Below are 23,862 nucleotides of genomic sequence, written 5' to 3' on the forward strand. Positions count from 1 at the left end.
ATCTAGCCCTGCAACTTTCTTCTTTCTCTGTATAGGCTTCTCTCCCGTTTCGAGTTCCTAGGCAGGCAGGTGTTGAGCTGAATACTCAGCTGAACTCCAGTTCAGCTCCAGGTTCCTGTGTGCATTCACAAAATAATTAGAGATGCACTTCAAATTTTGAAAGTTTTGTACATGTAAAAATAGAGAACACTTTCTATATCTTTTTTTAGATTTTTTTTAAAGTTATTACAGTATGATTGCTGACACAAGCATGGGGAAAATCTCAAGTTAACTAACCTTGTAAAATGAAAAACACTTCAAACAGCAGCTCTCAATGTATTTCCTAGTTTCCCAGTATCAGTCTTCTCACAGTGTAAGCAAGAAGGGCCTTATAGGTTGAATTGAAATCTCAATAATATATAAGGCAAAAACGTTCCTGGGCGAGAGCGGTTGAACAGTGGAGCAGGTTTCCCAGGGAGCTGRTAGAATCTCCATCCTCAGAGACTTTGAGAACTTGGCTGGCCAGGGTTCTCTGTGAGTGATTTAGCCTTAAGCTTGATCCTGCTTTGAATGGGGTGTTGCCCTCCAGAGGTCCCTTCCGACCTAAGATATTCTGTGAAAATGGAGCTCCTTTTCATTGCACAATATTCCAAAGGTGTGGGGCCAGGTTTAGAAAGCATCTGGATGAGCACTGCTTTGTCAGGGATATCCTAGCATCTGTTTCTGCTGTTGAAGCTGGGTTGAGAAGAAGCAGTTTTAGCATAATGTCAGTCTGTAGAGAGCTGTGTAAATCAAGATTAGTGCTTAACATATTTGGAATTTGTTATTCATCAGTGAACCTAGAGTACTGTTTTTACATGTTTCCTACAAATGCTTTTTTTAGGGGGCTATTAGTCATTGCTCTTTGCACCTATTCTAGTTGCAGAATTAGTATAATATATTATGCCAAAGGGAGAGAGTATGGGTGAAATACGCAAAGCAGGTAAGCGTGCCGCTGACGTGCTGCCAGCTGCTAAAAGAAGCTGATATATTTGCTCCTACAGCTACCAAGTTGAGCTTTTGGTCTAGTGAGGCTTTCGAGTCATAATTTGTGTGTTTTACAGTGATTCTTGGAAAGCAAATACAACCTATGTCAGTCTCTTTCACTGTTTCTCTTTTAGCAATGACATCCCCAGGCTCAGAACATGCCAGTTTGAGGCTTTTCTGTACCAGTGTTCGCCAGAGTGCCCTGCTATTTGCTGGATGTGAATGTGCCCAATACAGGACATGACTGCTGCATAGCCAAGCAGGAGAGGCGACAGAACTGCATGTCTGAGACTGGAGCAAAGACAGAAAGAGGCTTTCTTGTGCTGAAGCTTTCACCTATCGGAGATTCCTTGTGTAATTTCAGTGCAGATGTCAGGGCACATGATTTGGGGCACATGTATTACGAGGATATTCTCTGCCCTTTCCCCAAAAGGGAGGCATGGCATTAGCCTAGCTCATGTATTCTGAAATTACTTTGAAGAGTTGAACAGAAAACTCTTGTGCAGTTGACTAGGTAGCATTAAGTTCTACACAAGCAAGTAGATTTTTTTTTTTTGCTAAAATATTTTAAAGTTTTTTTGGGGGGAAGCTGGGGGAGGGTGGTGCTTTATTTAAAGCCTTAAGTGTTTTAGTAAAACTTAAGATGACCAATTTGTACCAGTACCTTAAAATAAATGTCAGCATCTAGTTAGCAAACGCAAGCTAGGAGTCCTTAGAAAAAGCGTAATGGATGTTACCTGTGGGAGTCCATCTGGATGAGCACAGCCCGAATTTTAGCAATTAATTGTTTTTCATTTTGGCAAATACATTTTTGCGAAACACAGAGAATAATTTATGGCAAGCATGAACTGAAAGTGAATTCCTGCTTCATGGAAGCCCTCTGAACAGTGTCATTACTATCCTGGACTGATTATTTTTGAATTACTGTATATTATTTGAACTAATTGAAACAATTTGTTCTTGAAATACAGATTTGGAAAATAAGTGGGAAGCTTTTTGCATAAACAATGTGGAATTGAAAGCATTTTCTTGATGGAGTGTGTGGAAAATGAAGGGAACGCTGGAGTTGTTCTGAGCTTGCTGGATCGCTTGTGGCTTTGTGTGACACAGGCGCTCGCTGCCTGCGCGGTGCCAGGGAAGGTGTAATTTGATCGCTGCGCAAGTTTGGTAAATACTGGTTTTGTGGGGACAGCCTGTTCTGTCCGTAGGGGAAAAGCGCACTGCCAAAATGGGAAAGCTGTTTCTTTTGTTTGATTATATAYTCTTTTACTGTAGACTATTGAAATATAGAGCAGTGTGGCCAGTGACAGCAAAGGCTTCTGCGCTTGCTGCAGTTGTAACATTTGGTTGGTAGGTTTTCAAGCTGTGTTTGTGTTGAAATCTGGCTGGAGACTAACTTTGAAAAAGTTACTTTGAAAAGATATTTTGATAAATGATTTTGCAAGCTTTCTCTAAATGCGATCGGTGAAACACGTGATGCCCGTAGCCTGCTGCTGCTTAGCAACTGTTTGAATACTTTCTAAAGCCTGGCATATRTGAAACAACTGAACTAACTGCTGCCTCTTGTTGGAAGTAGGTTGGGAGGCTTAAAGTTAAGGAAGGGCATCAGCTTCCCCTTAATCCCTCTCACTTCCCCTGCCAATAAATTCTGCTAAAAAAAAAAAAMTGTGCTRGTTTATTAGTTCAAGTTAGTTTGCACATAATTTATACTGTAGTTAAGGTTGGAAAAAATAGCTGAAAGCTCTTTAAGTGTTAAGCTTGTACTCCTTCCATTTGGAGTGCTAATGAGAATAGAGTACGTACCTTGCTAGGCGTACTGTTGAAATGGCCATTCCAAAAGCTTATTTCTTTGGCATTAAATAATGCTGCTTTTCCTCTAGGAGAGAATAGCAGTGAAAAGGGCAAGTATTACCCTCTGTGGAATGGTTTTTCAACTTCAGATCATACTGCTAAGAATGATTTTAGCTGGAGCTGCTGCTTCCCATCTCCATTGCACATATTAGCACAAGTGTTTGAAAGACAGTGTAATGTACATCCTCATGGGGAAGCTCAGGGAGTATGGATTAGATGGGTGGACAGTGAGGTGGATTGAATACTGGCTGGATGGCAGAGCTCAGAGGGTGGTGGTCAATGGAGCAGAGTCCAGTTGGAGGCCTGTGGCCAGTGATGTCCCCCAGAGTCTGTACTGGCCCTGGTGCTGTTCAACTTGTTCATCAGTGACCTGGATGAGGGCACAGAGGGCACCCTGAGCAAGTTGGATGATCCCAAGCTGGGTGGAGTGGCCGACACTCCGGAGGGCTGTGCTGCCATCCAGAGGGACCTGGACAGGCTGGAGAGTTGGGCAGAGAGGAACCTCCTGAAGTTCAATAAGGACAAGTGCAGGRTCCTGCACCTGGGGAGGAATAACCCCAGGCACCAGTACAGATTAGTGGTCAACCTGCTAGAAAGCAGCTCCATGGAGAGGGACCTGGGAGTCCTGGTTGACACCAAGTTAACCATGAGTGAGCAGTGTCCTCGTGGCCAAGAAGACCAGTGGAAACCTGGAAWAGTGTTGCCAGCAGGGCRAGGGAGGGGATCCTGCCCCTCTACTTGGCTCTGGTGAGGCCGCACCTGGAGTATTGGGGGCAGTTCTGGGCTCCCCAGTATAAGRGGGATGTGGAGCTTCTAGAGAGGGTCCAGCAAAGAGCAACCAAGATGATTAAGGGACTGAAGCATCTCTCGTACGAGGAAAGACTTAAGTGAGCTGGGCCTCTCTTTTTTGAGGAGATCTGATCAATGTGTACAAATACTTGAGGGGAGAATGTTGGGAAGAGGGGGCCAGCGACAGGACAAGGGACAGTGGGTGTAAGTTGACACACAGGCAGTTCCATCTCCATATGAGGAGGAACTTCTTTCCTGTGAGGGTGMCAGAGCCCTGGCACAGGCTGCCCAGGGAGGCTGTGGAGTCTCCTTCTCTGGAGATCTTCCAAAGATCCGCCTGGATGCTGCCCTGTGCCCCGTGCTCTAGATGTCCCTGTTGGAGCAGGGGAGGTTGAACTGGGTGATCTCTAGGGGTCCCTTCCATCCTCAACCATTCTGTGATTTTTGTAATTAACAAAACCAGGAGATGGTTAGAAAGAACTTAGARAAAAAAAAAAAAGTTACTAATAGATTAATATATTCTAAATAGTTATTTAACTCTTTCATTCTTCATGCAAGGCAATATAAAGGCATGCCATTAGTACCTTAAATGCATCTTATCCTAAACRTCAAACCATATCTGGTAGAAATTTATTTAAATTACAGTTATTAAAGATGATGTGATTCATTAGTTTCTCATAAAAAATCTTATTGACGTACAAGAATAGAGTGCCACAGTGTAATCTTAATCAAMTGGATAATTAATGGTATTTAGTTGCAAATACAAGTCAAGTAACTCAAAACTTTATTCATTTCTGTATTGTGATGTGAATGAAAGCATTTAGTTTGTGCTTATGAAGTTTTTGACTTTTAATGGGGGGGGGAAAAAAAGTGTGGTAAGGAGGAATATAATGGTGGTAGGTCAGAGAAAGGAAAGCAGCTTGATTTTTTTCCCTCTTCTAATGAAATGCACTCACAGCCCTTGCTGTAAATTCCTGTAAAACATCAGCATCTTTCTCTCAAGTGTCTTCTGAGGATTTGGGGAGTCTGAGGTTGTGACCCTGTGGCCTGGGGARATTCACGTGGTTACACATGTTCGCATTGCTACCATGTTTTTAAAGAAAACATCAGTAAGGGGACTACATTGGCAAGGCTGTTCAGAGAAACATYGTAGTTCAGGAGTATAGTGTTTTGCATAGAAAAATATAAAAGCAAAACAGTGAATGAGCTACAGAATGGCAAGAAGAGAGAAATTGTCTCTTTGGTTGCATTGCAGTGTGTTAAATTCAGGGAGTTCAATACTATTCCTGGCACTGCCACAAAGTTATTACACGTTACTGGGCAGGAGTTTGCGCTCTGCGTGCCAGCATGTGTCATGTGGCTTAGATGAGATGCTGCTAATTCTTTGCTGCTCTTAACTTCGAGGTGCTTCACTTTTTGCAGCCTTAATGCTCTTTTGTGTGGGTGCATATTTAGTGTCTTTCCTGATATAAGTCACTGTGCGTAGACAGAGCCCTGCAAGAACCATATCAGCTGCTGAATACTGCACAGAAATCTAAGTGATAAGTAGAGAATAACAGAAATTAAATACATCTCATTCTTCATTTCAAATATTTAAAGTAGATTTTTTTTCTAATTTGGCAGTGATGGGATGAGTAAGGCACCCTCTAAATTTGTATAGTACTGTCACAACTAGCTTCCATCTCCCTCCAATACGTGAATGCCTTTTTGAAGCCTCTTACTTGGGTATTGCATTGGTCTGACTTTTCTCAATGTGTAAGATGTGATGAACAGTCCTTGACATAACGTGGCTGCAAAGATGAAGCCAGGATATTCTTCATGGATTTCTTCCTTGCTACTTTACTGTAGTAAGAGTTGGTTAAGAGAATTGAAGACTTTTTTCTTTTTTTTTCCCCCTCTTATGTACCTGTTATTGGAAGTGTGTTCTTAAAATTTGGGAACAAGAACCTCCTCAAGCCAAGACCTCTCATGAGATGCAGTGRCATTTCACAAGGCATCAAATGAGTCAGAGACTCTAAAATAATTCTTTTCCACCTACCTACGTGGCTCGAGGAAGCTTTGACCGACTTTGAACGAATGACTGCTCTTGAAGGCCTCAGTGTTACCCTTGCAGGGGGCCAGGTATTAGAGCTACAGAATAGATGAAGGATCCTGCCGGTTACTCTGGGAACATTACAAAGAACAAAAGGTTTCTGTATCTCTTAGCAGGCGAGGATTGTACTTTCAAAGTCAGTTTCCAGACCCAATATTTTTTCTTTATTCAACTTATGCTTATGGTGGGAGTCTTCTTATGGTGGGAGTCTTACCTTATGCTTCATGCTCAATAATTGCACAAGGTTGAGTTGTCACCCTAATTCAGGCTGTTCCTTTAGACAACAACTTGTTGTTATCAGTAACTCAAGTGACGCTGGGGTAACTCTTCTGATTTCATGTTCCGCCAGCTGTCTAAAGCATAGATACCTGCTATCTACCTGCTTGCTTTCACAGAAGAAAAAAGGTTCAGCAGCTCTGCAGAAAGTCAAGCATCTTCCAAATTGGAATTTGGGAATTCTGAGTTGAATACAAATTAGCCCCTTGAAATTGTGGCACCCGATAGAAAAGTTGTCAGCTTGCATTATACCACAGAAAACCTATGCCYGTCAATGCCTGTTTAATGTAGTTTCTACTTTCACAGTGGTACATTTCTTTCTTGAAAGGGCAGGAGCTGGAATGCAGGCCAGGCCTGCCTGATGGGCACTAAACATGCTGCGCCAGCCTTCTGGAAGGGGGTGCTTGGGGTGGGCCCCTGCCCCAGGCCTGCCTGGCCCCTCTCTCAGCTGCTTTCCTCTGCACTGCTGCTGGTGGGGAAACCAGTTAGGGACTGGGTGGCTGGGGACAGGGAGGGAGAAGGACAGCAACCTGAGTATGGTCCGAAAGCTTTGTGCTAATTTAAAAAAAAAAAAAAAAAAAAAAAAAAAAAAGCTGCCATGTGCTTTCTGTATGGCCTGCTTTTTTCCTTTCTCTGTTTCCTGTGAATCAGTTGTGTTAGTGGAAAACCAAGTATTTTTCAGATTCCAAGTTAGGATAATTCAACTCAAAATACTATCATGAAATGCTCCTTTTGCAGCATCAGATGAGCAGTGGAGCTGAGGGCYAGAACATAGACGTGGAAGAAGTGCAGTCAGCTCATAACTGTCGGGCTGGCTCAGCCGTTTTGGGGGGCTGTGGAGGGAGTGTCAAAGGTGCTCCAGTCCCTAAGTCAAAAGGTGCATTTACCTCTGTCGCCATATATACMTTTCTGACTAAAACAACAAAACACAGACCTATATGCACTGGAATGGGGCATGGAAGAAAGAGGTGAATCAGTTTATAATTTGAAGCTGAATAAAAGCGTGTTTTATTAAGTCTTGGCCTTTTTTCTTCTTTCTCATTCATCTCCATGCTGGRTAAGTCAATTTATTAAGGAAGAGACTGAGTTTTGTTAGATTAAGACTTTCAGGTCTTCATTTCCTGTTATTTGTCCACTGTTGCTGGGCCATGTTGCAGTAGCCAGTTTGTGTCAGAGTTGACTCACTGTCTAGACTGGGGTTGTACTACGAAGGAAATAGAAACTTAAGCTAAATAAATAAATAAAATGAATTAATGGCTGCTTTCTGATTTTTCTCCAAACTTAATCAGGGAAATAATTTAAAAAAAAAAACTTCCTYACAAAACTTGGAAACAGGCTGCAAGTTATTTGTGCCCAAGAAGAGTTGTTTGGTATGTGTGTGGTTGTGCTTTTCATTTGTTTTCTAAACTCATATTTCCAGTCAAGCCAGTGAGAAAGCTTCATCTTCTCATTTTTGATAATGATCAGGATGAGATTTTCTGGTTCATAGTATCTTGTTGGTGGTGCACTCATATATGGTGAGCTATAACAATGTTTTAGGCTAATATATAAATAGCTTGTTTCTSTCTTTGGAAAAGTAGAGCTGCTTGCAAGGAACACATGTGGTGAGGAGCAAAAAGGGCACAGCATTTGATGTGGATAAGAAGGCAATTGGCTTGCTGTCTTACTACTAGCATTTTGTGAAGGTGGTTTTGCAAAGTGGTGTCAGAGAAGCAACTTGTTTTGATGTATAGGGGAAGAAAGGGTGTTACTTAGTAGCTTAGATCAGTCTTGAATTTTGGTGCAGATTAAAGGATTGCACTTATCTTTGCAAATGGGAAAGAGATTTAACTGGAATATATAGGTTCTTTGATTTTGCTGTAGTTCCAGAAAATGTCTCAAGCTTTGGAAGGCTATAATCTCAATTAGCACTGAGAATCCCCTTCACCTAGCATTTACAAAGTCTAACCATCTTGTTGAGTGTACATCTTGCATTCTGTTATAGTGTATTTCATATTATCTCGTAGTTTGAGAGTTAAGAATAAATGCAAAAACAGTGCTAAGCTGCTAGAACCAAACCATTCTTAGAATCCTTACACTGAACTTCGCTTTGCCATCTTTGCTGACATTCATGTGTTGCTGTATCACTTACTAAAATGCTCACTTTTAATAAATTTATCAGTTCAGTTGTTCAGGCAAGAGTCTAAAGCAGAACACACATGACACTGTATTGGACTGTTATTTTAGGAGGTCAGTTGCCTTTTAAAACTCTTCTAGGTATTTTCATGCTTTTTGTGGTCTCTTTCCTACTTTATCTTGTTTCCTTGCTTTCTCCCAAAGGTTGGTTTCTCTTGGAACATTCTCTTTTCTGAATTTACTTTACTACTGATGCAGAAATAACTTAAACTTAACATTTTGCATGTAGGACTTGCGGAACAACATTTTAGAGAAATGGATCCTCTCGGTGTGGGTTTTTTTTTTTTAGGGGTGCTCGCTTTGGTATTAGTGTGATATGCAGCAAGTCTTACCACTATCAACCTACTAATAAATAAAACTGCTGTAAAATCAGATTTCGGAATGGAAGCTTTGAAATTAGTAATTTGTCAGTGTTACACAGATATTTGCATGGGTACTGGCATATCCCAAAGCTTTCTACTCTGAGCTGAAAAACACAAAATCCACCTCACGAATAGGATTACGTAACAAGCAGCTAAAATATGTTACAGTAGTGCGTGGCTTTCTTATACTCTGATACAAACTCTGAAGGAATATGGTAATATTGTCAGTGGGGTTAAGTTAAAAGCACACAAAATTCATTCTCAAGCTTCCTTAGAAATGCAACAGCGTGATGGCTTTACATCCAATGGTTGTAGGTCATTATAAATGATAGGGAAAATGCTATGTGATGAATGTAAGAACTGCTACCGTTCTTTCAGTCTCCTGCATGCATTCATCTTCAATGACATAACAACATAGGGGAAACAATGTACTTTCAATTATGAAATCCAGGAATCTTTTCCAAATTATTTTTGTGGTCATTACATCCCTGCAGGTCATTCTTTGTTCAGCTTCACCTGTGACAGTTCTCAAGAATGCAGCTGTTAGGTAGGTCACAAAAGCTGTTGCTTTCTCTACGTGAAAACAGGTAGTAGTATTTTAAAAAGCCCAACTGAAAGAACCAAACCCACACTGAACTACTCAAATAGGGTACAATTTCCAAACACTTCCACCTGTTTCTCTTGTAATTCATTGTGTGACTGGCTTCTAAAAAATGAAATTTTTGCATGCAGTTTTGGAGAACTGTTTTGAGCAGACCAGTGATTTTGCAGTGACTCCAGAATTCAGATCAGCAGCTCTGAAGCAGCTCGTCCAGCTGGACTGCAGTTTTTCCATGGTGAGGCCAGAATCCTCTAAACTCCAGGGCTCTGCTTCTCACTGGAGTGTGGTTTTATGTTATTGAGAGGGTGCTTGGAGCCGGGACATCCTGAGATGGGTTTCTGAGTGCTTGGACTATGGGGTAGTTCTTTTGGCCCCTAGCTGGCTATTGTAGTGGTTCCTGAAGCTATGGAATGAAGTTGTCATTCACATCCATTTTATTGCTGCTGCTGGCAGCAGGTTGCTGACAAGTTTTCTGGGTACTTGCAGAGTTCTGGGGGCAACTTGTTGAGGGAAAACTTTGATCTGGTTGGAACTGAAGTCGCATATAAAAACTGCCTTTTTTTGTTTTTGACAAACTCTTCTTGAGACAGCTCTTTTCTGAATTATTCTTGTGGGCAGTGAATAAAATTCATGAAAGCCAGGGCATGGGCAGGAGCCATCCAGTGTTTTCAGGYGCTTGTGGCCCTGTTTGTTAACTGTAATTATACAAAGCCTGTTGTGAGGGCTGCTTATCACAAGCTTAGCACATATCAGATTTGAGGTACTAGCTTTCACTGTTTACTTAATATCAATTAATTACAGTTTCACTATATTTAACAAGTAATAAAAATGAAGTAGCATATTTTTCTGCAGAACTGCATGTTATCTCGGTGAAAGAAAATTGATTCTGAAAGACTGGCATGATTTCTTCAACCAGAAGGTTGATGTGTTGTGAGGCAGAGCTGCTTAATGGTTTGGGGAGGAACTGAGCAGAAATGAGAGCAAGTTAGAAGAATTGCTCCTAGACGGTGAGCGTGGAAAGACTTCCGAATTTTTAACCATTCTAGGAGTGCTTTCTTTTTTCACCTCTACTTCATTTCTAGTGTAAGTCAAGCTAAACCCCTTTGCAGATCTTGAACAAAGCTTTCAGCTCAAGTTTTATGTTGTGAACTTGCTGAGACTTGCTGAGCAGGAAATATAGGTCAAGTGTTAACCTGTTAAAAGTATATAGTGATAATTTGGAGCGACCTTGATGAGTGATATGATGCATTTTGTCTAATGAAGACATATGCCTGAGGAGTTATGTTGATCTGGGAAACAGCTTGAGGTGCTCATGTCTAGGGTTCATTTTAAAAATAAGTAAGTTGTGGGTGGATGGGTGATTTTTAGGTGTCTGTTAGGTGAATAGGTTGTGGAGGGAGCAGTTTTCGCTAGTGAAAGAAACTAAGCGCGGAGGGTTTTCTTCAGTCTTCACAGTTGTTTGTGTGTTGCTGTTGTCTTCCTTGCATCTTGCACAAGCAGTGCCAGCAACGCCTTGGCTGCCAGCTCGGCAGTCTCGTGGGCCCCCATGCTGCTCCTGCACTGCAGTGTGATGCCACTGGCTTTAATGGCAGCACCAACCATTAATGATGCCTGGAAACGCGAGCTCATCTGTGCATTCACAGGGCCCTGTTCAGCTGCTTCCCAGGGCCACCTTGAGTTGCCCATAAAGCAGGATTTTGGTGCCTTGAGTGCATCCTGAATGAAATTGTTTACCCAGTTAGCATGCTAGTATTTGCACTGAATTACCGTTGCATTTTGGATGGCATAGAAACAGTTTTGTATGCGAGTCTTCTGTAAGAAAAGACAAGACTGGTAACTACCAAGAAGCTCAGCTGACACATGCAGCAGTGTCAGCTGCTTTGTTCAGTGTTTATCAGGTACTTGCTCATGCAAGTAGTGCTGACTGACTTCGCTCAGAGGAGCACTTGCATTAAAGGGTTTTTCCAAAAGTCCATATGCTGTTAAACATAAGGTTTATATTGAAGAATTGTCTCTGGTCCACCAACTAGATCTCCTCTGCCAGAAAAAAAGGAGGCTTTTTAAAAGGGATTTCCTTTCTTTTTAGTAGCTATTGGTCCAGAATTATTACAGCCAAGTGTTTGGCATCTGGATCGTTTGTCATGAGGTCTCTTCTGACCTCCTTGCTGAGCAGCATAAGTAGTTTAATGTGTGCTCTGTCCTCATGCTCCTCACCAGTCGTGGGGAGTTGACACGTTGTTTATTTACTGATAGTTTTCACAGAACAGAGCTTCAAGAGGAGAGGCATTTGCAGAGTAGAATTGCCAGGCCCTTTAAGTTATCTGGGGCTCTTGCCAGTAGTCCGTGTTGCAAGAACAGTGCCAATTAATTCTTCCATTTATTTAGCATTTCTGGCACAAGCGCTCCAACAAAAGTTGGCCTTTTGTTGTGCCTGTGCAACCTCAGCAGTGTGAAAACTCACTGCTCAGGGTCTTTTGCAGTGTCTGAAGGCAGGATTCTTAGGGATTAGTGAATGGCCGTTACTATAGTCATACTTCTGCAAGCTTTCCTTTGTAAGTGAACTTGACTCTTAGCATTTGTGGGAAGCATTCGGTCTCTGAGTCACCATTGCTGCATTTCTTTGCYGCTGCTTCTACTGATAATTAACTGAATTTTTTTTTTTTGGTTATTTTTTGTAGTACCTTACTTTATTTTATGCCTGAGTCTCTAAGTGAAGCCAAAACGTGGAGCCAGCAGATTGGCTCCCCTCTCGTTGGTGCCCTTTCCATATATACTGTGTTACTAGCAGTCTTGGCTCAACCCTCTTGCTTTTGTGCCTTTCTTTTTCCACTGACCCGCATAACTTGCAGGCATTTTTCTGCCAGCTCGTGAATTCCATAGCAGACAGTAACACTACATTTGTTTCTGAGGCTCGCAACTGTCAAAGTAGCTTTCAGTTCCTTCGCTTGGCAAGAGAGATGCTGAGTCCTTTTTGTAGTTTTTGTGCAGTGTCAAGAATTGGGTCAGGAAAAGTAAAAATGCGGAGCCAGCTTAGCTCAGATTTTCTAGCAAATGCATCATGCAAGCCATTTTCCCAGATGCACAGGAAGGGGGGTGGAAAGGAACTTTCCAGTACTTGAGTATATGTAGAAGATTTTATATCTTTGGGATATCTACTTGAACTGTGGTCCTGCTTGGGCTGTTAGTGTTGAAAGGATGCTCATCTCTGACTTTTCTGGCCTCGAGCTCCTGCAGAATCCCATCTTGCCTACTGCTTTTTGAGATCTTCCCACTTTCCAGTTTCTTTTCAGTTGTACAGCTCCAAATGGAAAAAGGCTCCAAATGCATATTTTTAGGTTTGGCTGCTTCAGCTGCAGTAATAGAGTGCATGAAAAGAAGGGGTGCTGGAAATGCTTGCTCGGATAAACGGTGCGTATGTTCTGGGCAGGAGTTGGAGCAGTCTTGTGAGTGCTCCTCACATGTTAAAGGGAGGATATTTTGAAGTTGTGTCGTTCTCAAGAGCTGGATATTGTGTTATTGGATAAACTATAAAATMATAGATAAGACTGCATAAAATTTCTGACCTTTCTAATAAAACCACCTATTCTTGCCTGTGCTTTTAATTAAATATATATTTTATTTATATTGTAAAGGGYGGGGTCTGGGCGATGGGAGATGCTCTTTGCTTTGCAAAGCAGTGCCGCACACTCCAAGGACAGCAGTTCTGTGTCCTCTAGCAGGTCGGAGACGGAGGGAGAGGCTCTCTGTGACCTCCCTTTGCAAGTGACTGTTCCAAGAAAAACAGGCAGCCTGTTCCCGAGTTCAGGTTTGACTCCTTGGTGGTTTTCATAAGGGAAGCTAGCCTAAGGGCAGGCACAAGAACGTGAGCGTCTGAACTGTATGATGTTTTTCCTCAATCCCAAGTGAATTTAATTGGCTTCATCTCRGAGGATGAAGACTTTGAGTGTGTTGGAGTGAGAGGAAGTCATTGCTGCATTCAGAGTTTGTAAGCGCTGCCTGAAAGGTGCCAATGTGTATGTGTGTCTGTACATGTCCTGTATCAAGTGTAAAGCAAAGGGGCTTTTCTCCTCTCACTCTCCCTGAGTGCAGCTGCCTGTTGCCCAGTCAGGGGACGGTAGAATGTGAGCTGAGTGAGGGCAAAGCATGACAGGAATGCTAGGTCAGTCGGGGGAAATATTACAGGTAAGACAAGAAACTGTAAATTACTGAATAGACCTTGTGCAAAAGGATGTGTGTCTGGTGTTTTGGAGTACTGAACAGAACAAAAAGGTCACGATCTGCTATTTAACCAGGAGTGTGGATTTACCCCCAAATTTAGACCTCTCATCCATTCTTTACTTCTCAAAAAAAAAAAAAAAAGAGAATGCATAAAATTCCTGTCAAAATTTAAATCTGGATTGGTACTGTGACTGTTCTTTCATGGGTGCTTTTGTTTTGATTCAAGTCTCTTAAATTATTTGTATAGCCATGTGCAAGATACATTGACAGGAACGTTTGGGAGATCTGTTACGACAGAGGCAACAACCGGACTGTTTCCAAACCAAGCCAATTTTTAGAGCATTTCTCTTGGAATGGAGAGTCCCGTCCTGCTTGAAGTGGGAGACACCGTGCACAGGGAAATGTCCAATGTAGTGCCTGCTGTGAAGGCTAAATGTGAAGGTCACCATGGTGGAATGATAGTGTGTGTTGAATACTAGGTGAGATGGACATTATTGAAGAAGAGCAGGTAGTGAAGGGGAGGAAAAGCACAATTAACTTGCAGACATGCTTGGCAAGTGGAATGAAATTTATTAACCAAAAATAGTAAATGAGTGCAATTTCTTTTTTTAATAAATCATATGATCACCCTTATGCTAGTTTATACTTGGGAGGGATTGTATTTGCTAAGAAATTAAGTTTGAAAGATTGAAAGAATGCAGCTAGTTAATGTAGATGGGGCATGTTTTCAAACTTGATTGCTAGCAAATGTTTGCAGTAAAAGCCAGTGAGGATACTACATCAGTGTGGGTAATTTAAATCAATGCGTGCTTTGCCTCATTGCAATTTAGTTGTCCTCATAACTGAACTCCACTTGCTTTGAAGCAGCAGAAGAGTAGCTGAAGAAGCTTGAGGTGTTACAAGGTTATTTCCTTCTGGTCCTACTTGAGAAATATTCTGGGATTATGTCAGGTTAAAATTACTGTATCGTTGCTGATAAGTCCTGAAACTTAGGAAAGCTGGGCTTCCATACACAATTTTCTAATAGCAGACAGTAACAGTGATGGTAAAGGTAACAGTGTAAGTATCCTCAAAAACTGAGTGAATGCTGTTTCCCTGGTTTTATGTAACTTCTCCTTTTTAGTTCAGTGTTTTAAATGAGTGAGCAAAAATGCTGTTCTTAAATTCAAGAATTTTAATATGTGGCTAAATCAATTTTTTTCTTCTCGATGTATTTTTTAATAATGTAAAAAGATTGGGAAAATTGATAGTTTTTAATGTTATGAGTGTCTGAAGGATGGGAGAATATTGACATAAAGTATGAAGTATATAGTGTATAGATTGAATAATTGGAAAGACTTTTTATATCACAAGTGCCTGTTTTCATAGTGCCTTAATGTTTTCCTTCCTCTTCCAGAAGATGCTGGGGCAGAAGAGATGAGTATCCCCTTTCCCAAGGCCTAGAACTGCCTGTTGAAGAGCAATCCGGATAAGGCAATATACGAATGGCCCAAGGAAGCCAGCAAATTGATATTCAGGTTTTACATGACCTGCGACAGAAGTTTCCTGAGGTACCTGAAGGTGTTGTATCCAGATGCATGTTACAGGTCAGTGTTCTGCTTATGATTGTGAGTCTAAGAAGTAATGTGCATTTTAAATGTTAACTAGTTGTGTGTGGGTCACCTGGAGAGATTTTTCCCTCCCTTTTCTAAATGAGGCAAATATATAGAGCCAACTTTAGCTTGCTGTGCAAAACAAGCTGCTAAATTGGCATATGTCTTTGTCCACTTGTGATGAGGGCTGGCCCGAGGTGAAGCAGGGCATGCATGGAGAGTATCCACTTGCCAGTCAGGAAGAGTACCCATGGGCCTGCTGGTCATCTCGGGAGCCAAAGGAGCTGCGACAGGAGGAGGAATGCAGAGCCGGCTCRAGGCCAGCAGGGACTAGCAAGGCAGCAGCACACAGAATCACAGAATATTCAAGGTTGGAAGGGACCTCTAGAGATCAYCTAGTCCAACCTTCCTGCTCAAGCAGGCACACCGACAGCATGTGGCACAGGGTGGCATCCAGGCGGGTTTTGAAGACTTCCAGAGAAAGAGACTCCACAACCTCCCTGGGCAGCCTGTTCCACTGCTCTGTCACCCTAACAGTAAAGAAGTTGCTCCTCACCTGGAGACRGAACTTCCTGTGCTCCAGCTTGTGGCCATTACCCCTCGTCCTATCGCTGGCCACCAGTGAGAACAGCYTGTCTCCTTCCTCCCTGCATTCTCCCTTCCTGAACTTATACACRTTAATCATATCCCCTCTGAGCCGYCTCTTCTCCAGAGAAAACAGGCCCAGCTCACTCAGCCTCTCCTCGTACGAGAGATGTTCCACGAGTAAAGCTTTCTTCTTTTAGGGTCAGAGCGAGTGCAGGAGTGATTTTGCCCCYGATCTGAGTTGGGTCTGGTTGAGTTGGCCCTTACCTGAACCCAGGCTGGCCCCGCTGCTTTCCCTTCTGCAGCTCCTTGGGGGCAGCGGGGAGCCCGCCGGAGCATCGTGCACACGCACCAGCCTAGGCTGGGTCAGTTGGCCCGAGGCAGGACCAGCTCTTTGGATCTCAGCACTGGCCGTGCCAGGTTGGGTCAGTACAAGGCACCCCTGTGCTCCTGCCCTCTGCTCTCYGTGGCTTTGGCATCCAGGCCGGCTGGCTTTGTTTTATTTTAGCCTTGGAGTCCATGCTGCTTCACTGCCTTACGGATTCCTGCTAGGCTTGGAACTAACAAAGCATGTTTTTCCAGTGCCAAGGTTAGTGCAAAGGCCAGGGTCTGCCAGGTCAGCTCATTTCTACTCCACATGACTCCTTCCTGCCCTGATCAATATACTCATATGCCCACTCTGTGGCATCATATAGTGAGTAGTTGTATTGGTAGCTGAACTAATATGCCTGCCCAAAGCATGTTGCCCTCAGAGGGCCACTCTGAGGGCTTGGAACTAACACATGCTGATGGGCTGGCTTAACTCGCTATAGTTAAATGTGTTTGCTTTGCATTTTCCAGTGATCCCCCAGCATCCATACGGGCTACTCTGTTTTCCTTATCCAAGGTACTTCAGCCTTTTGGCACTCTGGCTAATAGAGGAGTGCCTGAATAGTCATGTTGATCATCAGTATAAGCAGCTCGATTGCAAAGAAGCAGGGCTAGCTATAAGCTTCCAGAAGCTGGATGTCTCTGGGCCTCAACTATGACATCTGCGGTTGTGATATGGTTATGATGTCAAGAATGTTGATTGTTTTATATATAAAGAGACAGACAGACTATATGTATATTTATATATAAAGACTATATATAAAAAGACAATCAACATTCTTACATATATATACACATATGCACATGCCTCCAGACAGTGTTGTACCTCTTTGTATCAATGACAGTGGAAGTGCGGGCGTCGGTTTAATATTTGTATTTTTAAGACTTTATCATGACTCTGCCTTCATGCCAGAGTGAGACCTTGTCTGTGTACTGATCACTCACCGTACTCGAAAGATTTCCTTGAGCATTTCTAATTTGAAGGGGACAAATCTTTGCTTAGGATTTGTGAGGCATCAAGCTCCTGYTTCCTCTCTTCAGCTGAAAGAAGTTGAACCAGACCCTAAACTGCTTGCATTTGTTCTCAGAATTTTAGGCCTCCAGAGCATTAAATAAAAAGATGGTGGCGTAATCTATAACATCTATTTACCAGTACAGTTTTCTTCTGACATGAAAATTGCTTATTGAGCAACATTACTGGACCAGGCAGAGCGAATCTTCCCTCAGCTTTCACCTTTTGGACATAGTTCTTAAAAGCAAATGCTGAACTCTTACTACACTGCAGTAGCAGTCTCTGTAACATTGAATACAGTGATTTTTTTTTTTTGAGGGGGGGCTTGAAACTGAGGAAAAGATGGTGCAAATCACATACTTTGAAAGAGTTATGGCAGGAAAATTTGGTTGGGTTTAGTGTATTTTTTTTGTTTGTTTTTATGTCAGCTTTCATGAATGGATTTTAAAGAAAAATTCTACTGGGTAATGTTGCTTGTATGCAGTATTAGATTGATTCATGCATTAGAGAGTTGCTTATTTAAAAACATACCAGTTTAAGGTTGAACACTTAAGACTCACCAACAAAGTCGTGTCAGTTCTTTGAAATTTCATGAGTTCTGGTTTCTCTGCATGGATGAGTTTCTAGATTTTCTAGCTGTGAATGTGGATTCAGGATTTTGGGTTTTTATACTGCGTTTTTTTGTTTGTCTTTTAACAAAATTTTGAATGGGGGGYTGGTGGTAAAATTTGGAAAGCAGAATCTAAGAGCACTTCAGTGTCTGTTTGCAGTACTGCAGAGGCAGCACCCAAATCCAGGGTTCTGTAACATAGTAGAATTTCTGATAAATACAGTAACTATGCTTTAAGTTAGATTTACTTAACTACCTTTTCAATACAAGAAATGCTTTGTTTGCCTTGCCTGCAACTCCTAATAGGAAGCTTCACGTACTAAGGTGAATTTGTTTATAAAGTGTATAAAATGCCAAAAGAAATGAAATAATTTAAACAGAAGAAATTTTCAAGCTATGTATAACTTTCCAACACCATTCATATTTCAGTCTGAATTTTTTAGAGAAATCCTTTTAGCTTGTTTACAAAGGAAGGCTTATACAGTGTTCTGTGCCTGTAAAGCAGAATCTCAGGAGGCACAGAGATATGAAAAAGTCTGGAGGATGAATAGCCCACCATTTGAAGTACACAAAATCTAGCATGCTGAAACTCAGAAAACCAGCAAAATGTAATAGGATGGATTTTAAACCTGTGCAATTTAGAGTAACGYTTTATTGCTTTCTTGGGCTGTGAGTGCACTGAGTGTCCCTGGAAAGTTTTGCATCCCTCCATTCTTCCCGACAAAGCTTCCTGTGTTCAACTCTCCCTTCTCCCTTGCCCTTTGTTTTGGGGTCTCACTGCAGCTGCCCTGTTCCCAGATCATTGTCGCCCATTATCTTTTTTTTAATGTCTGGGGCATTTTACAACCCCCTGCTCATCAAGTCTACCTCCTGTCCTTGCTTCCTCATTTCCCTCCAACATTCTTATTCTTTTTTTTTCTTTCTCTTTCAGGGTGCCAACATTTTAAACTCAATTGAGACATGGGCAGAGCTAAGATGAGGGGTATTGTTGTGCTGGAATATGCTCATTTCTGCCATCAACCGGTTCTCTGGTCTATAAAGAGCTAGAAGCGGTTGAAACGCTGCCTCTGCCAGCCAGAAGATGCCAGGGCTTCCATGGGCCCCTGTTTCCCCTTTGAGTTCTCCATTTTGCTCATTGATGTCATTGAAATTTTGGAGTTGATTAGCAGATGTGGTTTAAAAAAAAAAAAAAAAAAAAAAAAAGTCCAAAGAAATGCATTCAAGTTAACTGTAAGGCCCTTGCAAGCTTGGCCTGTTCCTTTTCACTTGGTATTTTTGGCCTTTCTGTTAATTTTAATTCACTCAAGTCTATGTAAAATTCTGCCTATGAGATCTTTCTAGCTTGTTCTTCTGACCTCTGCCCCTTTCCTGGCTCCCTTTTCTCCTCTGCAACAAGCACAAGGCTGTTGTTTTACTCACCCATTCTTCTCTCTAAGCACATTACCCTTCTTGACCACTAACTGCCCTGGCTTCCTGGGCCCTCTGGTGCCCCTTCCGAGCCGGAGTCAATACTCATGCCAGCATTTGACCCGTTCTCATACCTCGGAATTCCTCCAACAAGCCCTACCCCTGATTTGACTAGTTAGGTATCCTTCAGGAAGCCCTGATTTTTAAGGGGTTTACTTTGTTCTTACAAATCTAGAAGGGTATCTGACCTGTATCAAGATAACTTTGGTTTTGTGGGTGGAATTTTGCTTTGTTCTCCCACTTCTGTTCTTTTAGTAGACTTTTCAGAGACAATCTTGGTGTGTCTGAACAGCCGTGTRGGAGCTCTTGTCCTGGTTAGAGGATGAGAGCTACTCTTTGCTGCTTTAACAAAAATGACTTCGTACAAAGCATGTAGCATGGATTAAGTTATCTTGCATGTTTATTCTTTAACTGAATTTCTGATATTTATTTTTGCTGTAATGCATGTGCATTTTTCTCATTGACCTTTTTTCTAATGTCTGGTTTTGTGTGTTGCGATGTATTTGTTTATTTTCAATAGTGTCCGGGCCATAACAGGTGGTTTTCTGGTTTTCTGACTTAAGGTAATAACCTTTTTTTTAAAATTAAAAAAAAAAAAAAAAGGCCATATAAACATAGTAGAATGTTCTGAAATGCCACCTATGCATGTTCACACTTTTCTGAAAGTTCTGATGTGGAAAACTAAATTGGGGAAATCGAGGTGCAGTTACTAAATCTGTGGACAAGCAGAAGAGGTATTAGTTTATTTTCTAGTTTATTTTTGGAATGTCCTTAAAAGGCATGTKAGCTAGGTATAGAGTTGGAGGGTTACTCTTTAGGGAATCATATTTCAAGTTTTATAGAGTAACTTTATACAAATGCAAGTGTTCTTTTAAAAGCCTTGAAAACAGCGGTTTAAAAGGAACATTCAGATGTCSCCAGAGTTCTTCATTAGTAGTTTCCTCTTGTGAAAGAGCAGTCATGTGCCGTTATGTGTATAAACTGCTTTTTTATGTCAGGCTTAAGCCCTGTACTCCCGTGCAGCTTTTCTCTTGGTCTTCATGGTTTTTCTCAAACTTTACATTTTATTTGCAGCTGGAGGTAATGTATAGCAGGTACTGAAAAGGTTAGGAAAGCATCTGACCTGAACATGTTTCTTTGTTGTTGAAGTTGTGTATCAGTAATGTACAGGTACTGTGAAGCCTTTCCTTCTGTCACTTTTCCTCACCGAGCCAGAAATCGGTCACTGCTGAAGATTGTTCTGGAAATGGGGAGGAGTAGCCAAAGTGCCCGTCCAGGTGTATGGCACTGTGTGTCGCGTTAGCTTGTCAAGGTGCAAGACCTCCCTGTCGCTCCTGCAGCAGCAGTGCAGACCTCGGCCCCTGGTGCCAGTGACCGAATCCCAGCCCTCAAAATAGTAAGCTTCACATGCAAGGCCCTTGTGCATGTGCAGCCGTTGTGCTGGCCAACCACCTAAAGCTTTCCATTTGATGCTGACTTATTAACTTCTCCACGCTGACCTACTGAATATCTAACCGTGACAGTTTTTAATGAGTAACTTCCAGCTTTTCTGTTTCTCTTTATAGAATAACAACAATTTGGACGCCTGCTGTGCCGTTCTCTCTCAGGAGAGCACCAAGTATCTCTACGGTGAAGGAGACCTAAGTTTTTCAGATGATTCTGGGATTCCTGGACTACGAAATCATATGACATCTCTTAATTTGGATTTGCAGTCCCAGAACGTGTACCACCATGCAAGAGAAGGAAGTAGAATGAATGGAAGTAGGACTCTAGCTCACAGTGTTAGCGATGGACACCTTCAAACCAGTCAGTCCCACAATGAACTATTTCAGCAGGAACCACAGACGGCACCTGCACAGGTTCCACAAGGATTTAATGTCTTTGGAATGGCTAATACAGTTAGTGCTTCTAATCCAGGGCAGCATCTTGGACTTCACCTAGGCAGCAAGGGCGTGTCTGGCTTGTCTCAACAGACGCCCAGATTCAACCCCATTATGGTAACTTTAGCCCCAAATATTCAGCCTGGCCGCAACACCCCTACGTCTTTGCACATACATGGTGTACCTCCTCCTGTTCTTAACAACCCACAGGGAAACTCTATCTATATTAGGCCTTACATCACAGCTCCCAGTGGGACAGCTCGACAGACACAGCAGCAGCCAGGCTGGGCATCTCAGTTTAATCCCATACACCCTCAGCAAGTCTACCAGCCTTCGCAGCCAAGCCCCTGGACTACTCTTCCTACATCCAATACTACGCCACATACCTCATCGCAACACTCAACGCAGACAAATCAGCAAGGCCACCAGACTTCTCATGTCTATATGCCTATCAGTTCTCCTACTAATCCCCAAGCACCTCTGATTCATTCATCTGGTAGCTCCCAGTCTCATAGCCAATACAACATTCAGAATATCTCCACAGGACCTCGCAAAAACCAAATCGAAATCAAACTTGAACCACCGCAGAGAAACAGCTCTTCCAAGTTGCGCTCAACTGGCCCTCGCACCTCCACTGCTCCCTCTTCCCTCAACAGCCAGACATTAAGTAGAAGTCAACCCACTGTTTACATATCGGCCAGTCCTCCCAGTAGCGATGAGGTGATGACGCGCGCTCAGCCCAAGGTCTACATTTCAGCCAATGCCACAGCAGGGGACGATCAAATAGTGCGGAACCAGCCCACGCTTTTCATATCGACAAACCCTGGAGTATCTGCCGCTTCTAGGAATATGTCTGGTCAAGTAAGCATGGGTCCTGCATTTATTCATCACCATCCACCCAAGAGTCGAGCAGTGGGCAACAGCACCACTGCAACCTCTCCTCGAGTGGTGGTCACGCAGCCTAACACAAAATATACTTTTAAAATTACAGTTTCTCCAAATAAGCCCCCTGCAGTTTCTCCAGGGGTAGTGTCCCCAACCTTTGAACCTACAAACCTTCTAAACCTTCCCGATCACTATGTTGAACCAGAGGGTATCCAGCATCTTGCTGACCCTGTTTTAGCACATGTGGATAGGATCAGTGATGCACGGAAATTGAGTATGGGATCTGATGATGCTGCCTACACACAAGGTAATACTCTTAATGTCAATAGAGATTTCAAGCAGGTTGTCAATTCAGCGTATAGATTGCAGAACAGAAGGAAGCAGTTGATGAGCCTTTGGCGTGCAACCACAGTATCTTCAACTTGAGCCGCCTTAAGCATTTCTTAAATTAGAATACAGAAGTATATGCAACATTTATTTTTATGGTGAAGCTGTGTAACTGGGTATTTGGAGATAATTCATCTCTTTGTCTAATATAGACACGTTAATGAAGTGGAATCATGGCATCTTTGTTTTTTATACTGTTATGAAGCAAATACCTAAACTTAGTCAATTTGTTGTAACAAGTTAAAGTCACGAGTTTATGGACAGTCTTTTTGAATCAGTTGGATTCTGTCTTGGATAAGGTTCCTTTTTCTCATGCTACTTAAGAAACCAGATTTCAAAAGCAGTTAGTGGGAGGAAATGTTTGCCTGTGTTTCCTTATGCATGCTTGACAATAAAATGCTGCAAGTTCTGGTACTTCTATTATATCATTAAATGCAAGAAGAAACAGCATACACCAAAGAATCTGTTTTAAATGATCAGTAGTGTAAAGGGAGGGCAAAAGTGAAAATGTGATACAGCAATCCAGTTCATTAATTTTTGTTTCTAATTTCATGTTRTTATATGTTTCTGTTGCCAGTTTAAAGGTTTAGGCAAAAAAGCAAAGGTGGGGGGCGAACATGAGGGCTTTCACATGAGGATGCCAAATGACTCTTCAGATTTAGCAGCTACGTCAGTATTAAAAGGTTGGCTTGTTCCAAGACTGCTGTAAACCTTCTCAGTTAGCGTAGCCTGTTCTGTGTAAGCGCAGTGATCGGTACAGGAGAAGCCTGGTGTACAGCGTTACTGTAGTAATGAGAAAAATGAATTGTGAGTACAACTTTTTCTCTGCTGCTGGAGGTAATTGTATCTTTGGTGAGGTAAATCCCACCCGAACTCAAAGGACTGGTATTTAGTTGTCCGCATCAAAAGCAGGCAGAGCAAGGGAGATTTGCATTTGGGTAAGTAAGACAAATTGCCCTCTGGTGGCAGTATTCCCTTTCCTCGCTGCACTGGGAGACTTGGCTGCCTTAGTGCTAGAGGATTTTAGATGTCCCGAAATGAAGCAAGATGAATCTCATTCTAACTCTTTGAAATTATATCATGACCTTGGCCCTCAAGCAGCCTCCCTTGCAGGCAGTCTTGGGGCGGCACAGTTCAGAAGTGTTGCCTGGCATCTGCTGTGGGGCCCAGTTGCCCCGAAGCTCAGATACAAGCCCAGCTTCCTGATCCCATGCAGATGTGTGACGCGGCCCATAGCACTTCTTGTGATGGCCTTGGGGCAGTGCCTTCCTCTTGTGCCCCCCACTTGTGGGCTTACTTGCACATTCAAAGACCATCAGAAGCGTTCAGGTTCCTGGCGTGTTGTCTTCAGTTTTGTTGCATGAATCGCCGTGGTGCTTAATTTGTCTTTCAGAAGTTGTAGAATAGGTGATTGACTCTGCTGATATGGCTCATATATATACTGATAGGTATCTAAAAGTCGTAATTATCTAAACTAAGCTCTTATAAAAACTAATTTTTACACAAAAGTATCGTGATCGTTAGGCCATGTTTAAACTGCTTGTGATTTTGCCAGACTATGTGCTCGATGCTTGTCTCATTTTAATTTTAGGCAGAACAGCTGAGTAGCTTCTCTGTGATTAGAAAAGAATGCATTTTCCTCAACTTTTCCATTTCTGCCCAGAATGCTCCTTATTTTGGCAGAGGGAACTGCAGCTGGCCTGGAT

General features: G+C 42.3%; 1 protein-coding gene across 1 annotated transcript in view; it reads left to right on the forward strand.

Annotated features, from left to right (window-relative positions):
- The window catches only part of TAB2 (TGF-beta activated kinase 1 (MAP3K7) binding protein 2), a 59,445-nt gene that overhangs the window by 24,054 nt on the left and 11,529 nt on the right, over positions 1 to 23,862 (forward strand). Inside the window, exons 2-3 of the mRNA XM_026044383.1 lie at positions 14,766 to 14,955; positions 20,570 to 22,076. Of these exons, the coding sequence (XP_025900168.1) occupies positions 14,854 to 14,955; positions 20,570 to 22,076 (1,609 nt within the window). The 5' untranslated portion in view covers positions 14,766 to 14,853. The remainder of the gene's footprint in view (positions 1 to 14,765; positions 14,956 to 20,569; positions 22,077 to 23,862) is intronic.

The sequence above is a fragment of the Nothoprocta perdicaria genome, unplaced genomic scaffold (genome assembly GCF_003342845.1).
Source record: "Nothoprocta perdicaria isolate Ctin4 unplaced genomic scaffold, notPer1 scaffold_36, whole genome shotgun sequence".
Lineage (NCBI taxonomy): Eukaryota > Metazoa > Chordata > Aves > Tinamiformes > Tinamidae > Nothoprocta > Nothoprocta perdicaria.